The sequence below is a fragment of the Cicer arietinum genome, chromosome 3 (genome assembly GCF_000331145.2).
Source record: "Cicer arietinum cultivar CDC Frontier isolate Library 1 chromosome 3, Cicar.CDCFrontier_v2.0, whole genome shotgun sequence".
Lineage (NCBI taxonomy): Eukaryota > Viridiplantae > Streptophyta > Magnoliopsida > Fabales > Fabaceae > Cicer > Cicer arietinum.
The window spans coordinates 67,100,131-67,108,698 of NC_021162.2; the positions used below are offsets into that span (position 1 = coordinate 67,100,131).

General features: G+C 31.0%; 1 protein-coding gene and 1 pseudogene across 1 annotated transcript; both read right to left on the bottom strand.

Moving 5' to 3' along the window:
• LOC101499346 (putative disease resistance protein RGA1) overlaps positions 1 to 1,172 on the bottom strand; it is a 3,776-nt pseudogene extending 2,604 nt beyond the window's left edge.
• Positions 1,173 to 4,904: 3,732 nt separating this feature from the next.
• Positions 4,905 to 8,165, bottom strand: LOC101499660 (transcription initiation factor IIB). The gene is made up of 7 exons (XM_004493417.4): positions 7,629 to 8,165; positions 7,423 to 7,447; positions 6,672 to 6,801; positions 6,447 to 6,577; positions 6,243 to 6,331; positions 5,403 to 5,479; positions 4,905 to 5,199 (listed from the first exon to the last, which is right to left on the bottom strand). Exons 1-7 carry the CDS (start codon positions 7,979 to 7,981, stop codon positions 5,066 to 5,068), a joined length of 939 nt encoding a protein of 312 aa, XP_004493474.1. The 5' UTR covers positions 7,982 to 8,165; the 3' UTR covers positions 4,905 to 5,065.
• Between the last annotated feature and the right edge of the window lie 403 nt (positions 8,166 to 8,568).

Sequence of the window (8,568 nt, forward strand, 5' to 3'; positions counted from 1 at the left end):
GCTGAACCGACTTTTATCAGATCTTCCAACTCAATCCACTTTGCACGATCATCATTCCATATGTCATCTAACACAAGTAAAAACTTTTGACCATAAAGTTTTTATCAAAGACGACTTTGTAGCTGCTCAATATTTAAGTTGTTAATGTTTTCTTGGTGAGAAAGCATATTAGTTGGAGCTGATGCAGGTGGAAAGTTCGAAACAAAAGCTGAGTTGATGATTTGAATAACTATCTGCTTGATGTCAAATTCATCAGACACACACCCAGATTTTCAATTGGAAAAGTTGATCCATCCTCATATCATTGAACACCAATTTGCAAGTGTGGTATTTCCCAAGCCTCCGATTCCCACGATGGGAATAACACACATACTTTTATCACCATCACCATGAGGATGGGGTTGCATCAAAAGTTTGATGACTTCTTCCCTATCATTCTCCCTTCCAATTATGCTAGAAGCATCAACATGGGAATGAGTCATTTCTCTTCTTTGCACAACAAAGCCAGGATCAACATCGATTCTCACAAGTCCCAACTTAGTCCCTTTGGCCGCTACCTTATCCAATCTCTCCCTAATCTCTTTGAATTGATATGTCATGCTAATACGGAAAGCAAGTGGATTAGAGGAAGAAGAGAAGTGGCATACCTTCATCCGAGTGCTACCAGAAGCATGGACAATTTGCTTTCTCTTGTCTGAAACTCAAATCCATCCAAAACATCTTCAGCATCAGAGCATGTGTTATGTATCTGTCTAAGCCATTCACGCAGCCCATGTTTTTTGTCCTTGTTCTCCTCAGCATCCAATAGAAGACCTCTAACAATTGATAGAGTGTCTTTGATACCTTGTAGATGTTCATAGACACCATAGGCTTGAGAAGCTTGTTGAAAAGCATAAGAAGCAAGCTTCCCTAAGAGTGAATTAGCAGTATCAAAAACAAATGATTCAACCATGTTAATGTCAAATAGAATTAATGGAGTTGGGATGTTTAGACTTTGTAATAATTGTTGAAAATGAAGAGACAGAGATATTGAATCTACCAATATACCAACTTAATTAATTCAAAGAGGAACCAACGCAATAAAAGTCGTCTTAATTTGTTTACATTAAATAAAATAAGAAGCTAGCATAAGAAATACGCAACGAGAAGACCCACACTATCATCATAAGAGTACTTACTGTATAATAATAGCAACAAGAGGAGACCATAGCTAATAAGTCAACGATGCACGTCGACCTCATTGGTGCGGCTGTGTGAGTCTGACTGGCTCCCTCAAAAAAGAACAACATGCTCACTTGGTACATGATGAGGTGTTGCTTTATCTTTATCGATTTGAATAAATCAATATCTATAGTTTTTAGTTGAAAAAAAAAAATTGAAAAGTAAATAGATAAATTAATTCTTGAAATTGTAAACTGTGATAAATTGTAAAATAGTAATTAAAACTTCATATTTAAAATTTTATTCTTAAATATTATAATATAATTAGATTATGGTCCGCGTTGCGCAGATATTAATTAATTAATTTTATAAGTGTTATAAGTAATATTTTATGTAGTATAAATATAATTATCTTATAATATTATTATATTGATTTATAATAATTGAATATGATTAAGAAAATTAAAATGAGAAAAAATCATCTTTATCACAGTCATCTAATTTAATTTTTAAAATATTTTATAAAATTCGTATGATAATTTATTATATAGGATAATTGTTTAATTCATTGTACTTTGATTGTCAATTTATTTTTCAACATATAATGGTACTTGTTTGATGAAATAAAATATAAAATACAAACTCAAAAATAAGATGTAAAAATTTAAAAATATGATTGACTATTTAATATTTTTTATTTTAAAAAAATATTAATATTAAATTATACAGTAGTGTAGTCTAAATTTATTTGTTTTATTAGTACAATATTTTAATTGCGAGTATGAGAAGATGTTGTAAAAAAAATTATTGAATATATTTCATCAAGAGTTTGAAATTTATTTTATTAAAGAGTTACATATACTTTAAATTAATTTTAGGTATTTAAAAGTTTTAACTAATTATTTGTGCAATTGAATTATAGTTATGTTGATATGTACCAAAAATAAATTCTATTAATTTTTATTTTATTTTATGCAATACTTAATTTTTCATTTATTTTTTAACATTCAAATTATCATTATAATAAGGAAAATTAAAATAAAAAATAGCATTCAATTATAAATATATAATTTAATTGATGAAAGTTTAGTGTTAACATATTTTTTCAGAATACATATATAGTAAACTTTTGTTCATTATATTTTTTAATATATTCATATATATTATAATTGGAAGTAACTTTTTTAATAATTTTTCATATATTCGTAATTTATGATTATTTTTAATAAATTTTTGTATTTTCTTGTTAAATAGAATATATATTTTTATTTTATAAAATGTTACTAAAAAAATGGATTGACATAAATTGAAAGTAATTATAAATGGATTCACATTAATGAGTAATTGAATTTTTAACGTATAAAATCATTACACCATAAGTGGAATAATATAATTGTTCATCAAAGATTAGATAAAGAACATTTATTATGACATTATTTATGAGTAATTATGTGGTTTTTTTTCATTGATATTATCAATGACTAATAATATTATAAAATAATTTATAAATTTATTATAAAATAATTTGATAATAATATAAATTATAAATTATTGTTAAAATTGTAAAATAATTTATAATTTATAAATTTATTTTAAAATAACTTATAAAATAATTTGATAATATAAATTATAAATTATTATCAAATTGTAAAATAATTTAAAAATTATAAATTTATTATAAATAATTGTAAAATAATTTTATAATTTATAAATTTATTATAAAATAAGATTATCAAATAGATTTTGGAGGTATTAAAGAAATTGTAGAAAGAAAATGAGAAGTAGGAATTGAAGAGATTAAAAAAGTTGTTGAAATATTTGACTCGTTTTGATCTATGTCAATGTCAATTGCGGACTAATTTTTCTAAAAAAATTAAATCTTTTATAGACTAATTTGTGTATTCACATTTACAATTTCTCACAAATTTATCTTTGACCTGACAAAGTTTCATTGACAAATTTAAAAGGATAATATTGATGTAGAATCAACGTATATTAGCATATATTCAATTACATTTTCACATCGATATTTTATAATTTAAAAAATATACTTGTGAGTTCACAAAATTCAAACACTAATTTTAACTTTACTTACAATTTCGGATACTAATTTATCTATTAACTCAAACAAAAAAGAATACAAAATCTTGAAAGCTGTGCATTTAAATACATATAGATTAGTACTTGTTTCAAAGGTTTGTCACTTAGAGCTTGCAAACAGAAAATGTTGTTATCCCAACTTGTTTAAAAAAATTAGAATAGTCACGACACACCTTCATATAATGTTACAATCAGCCATCAACCTCATCGAAAATTGATAATGAAATTTACGTATAATTTATGAATTGTAGAATTGCAGACTTGAACGGAGATAACAGCAGGTGTGAGCAGAAGCTCCAATCAATCTATGACAATCGCATTTGTTCATTGAATGTCTATTTAACTCATAATAATAAATAAAAAATAACTTGCACTCGGGATAAACACAGATTATTGCAAGTCCAAACTTCGCCCCATCAGCAGCTACCTTGTCTAATCTATCCTTAATATCTTTGATTTGATTTGCCATCCTAAAACGGAAAGCAAGTGGATTAGAGGAAGATAATAAATGGCGTACCTTCCTCGTGGCGCTGCCAGAAGCTTTGACTACTTGCTTTTGCTTGTCTGGCCACTCAAATTCCTCCAGAACATCTTCACCATCGAAGACAATGGTTCTTCAAGTTCAGATCCATTCTCGTTCTTATAACAACTTCATAATTAAATAAGCATTAGTTAAGCAAAACAAGAAGGCTCACGTGTAATTGGTAATATACTATATAGAAATGAAATAATAATGAACTAACAATGATAATGTCAACTGTGAAGTACGGAAACAAAAGAGAGGATGCTAATTGCATATAAAGATTCTACGTCGGAATCAAACATGCATGATGCATCTTGGCAACCGCAATGTTACCCCAAAAAAGACATCAAATGATGTGTACTATAGTAGCAATTATATTGGTGGAAGATTAGGATTTGGGACGCTTTGCCAACTGCACATTGTTTGTGTCATAAGTTTGATTTATTTTTTGGATTGATCTTTTAATTATTATTTTCTCTAATTGGTCATTTAAAGTATTAAAATGTTCATTGTGATTCGTTTTTTGAACTTTTGTTTAATCCCGTAGAAACATATTTATGTGATGTTAAGATGGTGGCGTATCCATAATGTTGATGAGGTGGCAAAATGTAAAACATAAACAACATTATAGACAAGTCAACATTTTAATAACCACATCAACTTTTTAAAACAAGGTTGAATAGAAGCTTAAAAAAAACAATACTCACATTTTGAGACTTAAGAGACTACCCGGAAGAAAAAAAAACTTAAAAGACATTCGGAAAATAAATCATCAAATTTAAAAGAAAATTTCACTTTTTTTATCAGCTTTTAGCCTTTATGTTATTTGATACCCCATACCCAGAGTCTTGAGCAGTGATTCAGTGAACTCTTCGCTGAATATTGTGATGTGCTTCGCTTGGCTGTTTCTTGAGTTCAGTATGATGCAGTTGCAGCAGGGGTCATAGAAACAGGTCCAGACAAACAACAAGATTTAAGAAATACATCATTTTAACCCCAAAAAAAATAAAACAATACATCAATAAATATATTAGTTGTGCCCCTCTCTCTAATTACTGAAATTGGGAGGCTGAACCAAATCATACGGTACAGTTAAATACAAGGGTAATTTCAATAATAATAAATCAATCAATCAATAAGGAGCAACTTTCATTTCAAACAAAAAGTATACAAAAGTTCACTACATCAAAAACAACTGTTTCAATGGCATCTATGCTGTTTAATTAATATGGCCGCGAAATGCTGTTTCAAAGAACCGGATGGTTAAGAAAAATTGTCGTTTCAAGGACTGCAAAGGTTCTTCAAATCCTCTTCCTTTGCATACCAATTTGGTATTATCTTTGAAACATGGGGATAAAGATCCTTGTATGAGTTTCTAATGGTTCCTTCTGCAACTCCTGTGGCAAGTGATATATCTGCACCAAAGCAATATGCAATAGCTTAGTAATTAGCTACACCGTAAAAAAGAGCTGGCATACAAACGAAAAGTTCTTTGGAAACTTATTCAAAATTCACCACATTAACGCCTGCGAAATTTGAGAAGCAATTTTCATAAATAAATAAATAAAGCAATCAATCTGTTTGTATTTCGTGTTTTCCTCTAAGAAGTGTCTCAGACCTTTGAGAGGTTTCTTATCATCCGAAAGCTGGGTAATGATGTATATAACTGCAGCTGCAATTGATATGGGACTTCTCCTGGAAGATTAAATATGTTATTAGTATCAACCATGATAATATTATAATAACATCCATCTCAAGATTATGAAAAAGTAAAGAATCCATAAAAAATTAAGGTGCAGTGAAATAGACTGAAAGTTTATAATAATTAAACCTTAGAGGTTGAGTCAAGGGTGAACCATCATTAAATATGGTTTCACCATACACCACCAAATATAATGATTAGACCCCAAAAAATTAGTGGTTCTAATTCACAATCTGAATTATGAATAGCTAAGTTGAAATATTTCAAAAGTTGCAAAGTCACCCTTTTCTCTCAAATCAACCTCCACAATAGATGTATCCGAGGGCACTGATGGCATCAGTACCATCCTACAACTAAACTACACCAGTCACTCTCACTTCTAAAGGAAGGCACCCCATACCTTCTTTCCAGAGTTGTGTTATAATTTTTCATTCGGGCAGGCAGGATCTTACGATCCTTCGTTTTACAATCATGCAAAACCCCTTCCCAATCCTAGGTAGGATCTTGACAACCTTAGGCATTAGGGTAAAATCTAATACTAATCAGCACAGTCTGGATCCTAGAATACATATTTAATCCTCTAATCTTAAAGTTGATATCATTGCTTCATTTCATTACAGAAACACTGCCCAGAATTTTCACTTTTGCCACCTAAATTTCCTCTTAGAAGCTGCACTATATGACGAGCCAGTCAATAGCAGTGAGTATCTATTTCATTATTTAATGTCTGAAGAAATAAGTCAAACTAAATTTTACCTTATATCGAATTCTTCTGATTTCTGAACAGATTCCTGAGCAGCTTTAACAGCTTGAATATTCATACCAAGATTAGAACAAAACCGCCTCTGAAGTTTGAGTTGAAAATTATTGTTAGTAATACAAAAGTAAGATTAGAAGGCTACACATTCATTAAAGTAGCAAGCTGTGCTACACGAGTACACATAAATAAAGTAAACTCACCATAAAGTCCCCAGCATGTATGGTTCCCATCTCTACAGATTGACCATTCTCCAAACCCAGTTGTTTCACTATGTATTCTTTTGCTCGGCCAATTTCCTTCTTGGTGGCTCCATTGGCAATTGAGCAAATTTCTATTTGAAATTCATCAAGGTTCAGGGAGGCTCATGTATACAGGGAAAGATGTATATGGAAGCATCTATATGTTAAAAGAATCATAGGATGTACCCTTTACAGTGCGTGGCTTGTCTTCTTGTCGACAAGCAATGTAGAGGCAAGCAGCCAATAATGCATCCTGATTTCTTCCCCTACTAGACTTCTGGTCTTCAACCCGCTTAAATATCTCATTAGCTCGGTCCTTCAAATAAATTCCAAAAGGAACATTAAGATAAGTAAAAACACTAACTTTACATGGAATTAAAAGTTGACTATAATAAAAACTGCAACAATTGTCTCACGGTGCAATTGACATGTAAGGAATCTAAAAATTGTTTCAACAGGCTTGACAATTCAGAGGACATCAAGAAACATTATATAGCCATTTCTCTGTCAGATAGCATTCAATCATCACTCATCCTTACTTGCTTTATTAAAAATCACCAGAGAAGTTTCGCCAAATTATAACAAAGTAAACTTCCGGGGGGTAAAATTTCATAAATTAACAAAAGGAGGTTCATTCTCAATGAATTTCGCAAAAAGGTCGGAGTCGGACAATGCAAATTGCAAACCACATTAGAGGAAGCATTGCAGTGTCTCTTTTTTTGAATAATAAACACTACAAATTCTCATCAAACAGCACGATAGTTCAACACTAACTATCTAATTAAACAAATGCCAAAACACTAGATGCTTATAGGCCTAGAGTTTAATCATACTCATCAATCAATCACATGTGCAATGCACAATCATGAAACTTCCATTGTAATGATTAAAAGAATGTGAAAGAAAATTAGTAATCCGAAAAAAGAACATGATATACCTTGATGGTTCCAACTAGTCCCAACCTGAAATTGCATCAGCAAAATCCTCAATATCACGATTCATTAAAAAGATGAAAATTAATAATCTCATGTGATAATAATGAAAAAAAAAATGAAACTTCGAAAGTTAAACCATAATAATAATTTGAAAATTGCATAATCAAATTCTATCACATGTTTTAAAAAGATGAAAACCCTAGCGGACCTCTCGGACATGGTGGCGATGGTTTTGAAAGCAAGGATCAAGCCACGATCGGGATTGGAGCCGCGATTCTGCCAACGGCCAATGGAGGAGGAAAGAAAATCCCCGGAGCCACCGTTAGGTTTGGCAATGACGGTGGAAAGACCGCCGTCGGTAAGAAGAGGATTACTGGGACCTCCAACACGTACGGGATCGTTATCGCCGGACTCGTTAGCGAAGGTTCGCCACTCGGAGGTTTCATCAATGGAGTGAGATTCCAATACAAGGCCACACTCCGAACACACCGTGTCACCGGCCGAATGATCGAATACCACCTCCGTCTGCCGCTTGCAATCGCTGCAAAATGCATCGGACATGGTTCTTTCTCTCTAGGGTTTCCAGAGGAAAGGGATCTTGTTTTTTAATTTCGATTTTTTAGATCGATTAGATTAGAGAGTGTGATTTTCCATCGTTATGTTTCTTGTGTGTGTGTGTGTTTTTTTTTTTAATGAGACGTTATTTTTCCTCTTGGGGAATTGAAACGGAAGAAATTGATTGCAGGATTTGCCAGAAAGGTGTGTGTTTCGTATTTATAGGAGGTGTTGAAAGAAAGGACCCAAAAAAAATAGAGAGAGAGTGTTCGGTTTGTGGGACTGGTTGGTTTGGGAAGGTCATGCGATTTTTGTGCTGAGTTGGACGATTTGAGATTGTTTTATTGAGAATTCAGATTTTTTTTTCCATACTGTAGTTTCTTTTTACTTCTTTTGTTGCTATTTTGTTTAGACGGATCAGCTATCACCACTTAAAATTTACATTTTGATTTTCAATCTAATATTACTGTATTTGTATTTGAATTTTGATGTTTTTGTTTCTTTAATTAATTTATTGATTTTTTACAGGTAAACTCTTACAATTTCATAGTATAAATTGGTATTTTAATTTACTCCATTATTTATTTATTTGT

Excerpts from the sequence above, each read along its gene's own strand:
- LOC101499660 (XM_004493417.4), bottom strand. The coding sequence starts at position 7,981 with ATGTCCGATGCATTTTGCAGCGATTGCAAGCGGCAGACGGAGGTGGTA. Across the intron at positions 6,802-7,422 it reads GACTAGTTGGAACCATCAAG|GACCGAGCTAATGAGATATT; the intron begins GTATATCATGTT and ends ATTTATTTGAAG. Across the intron at positions 6,578-6,671 it reads CAAGCCACGCACTGTAAAGG|AAATTTGCTCAATTGCCAAT; the intron begins GTACATCCTATG and ends AATTTCAAATAG.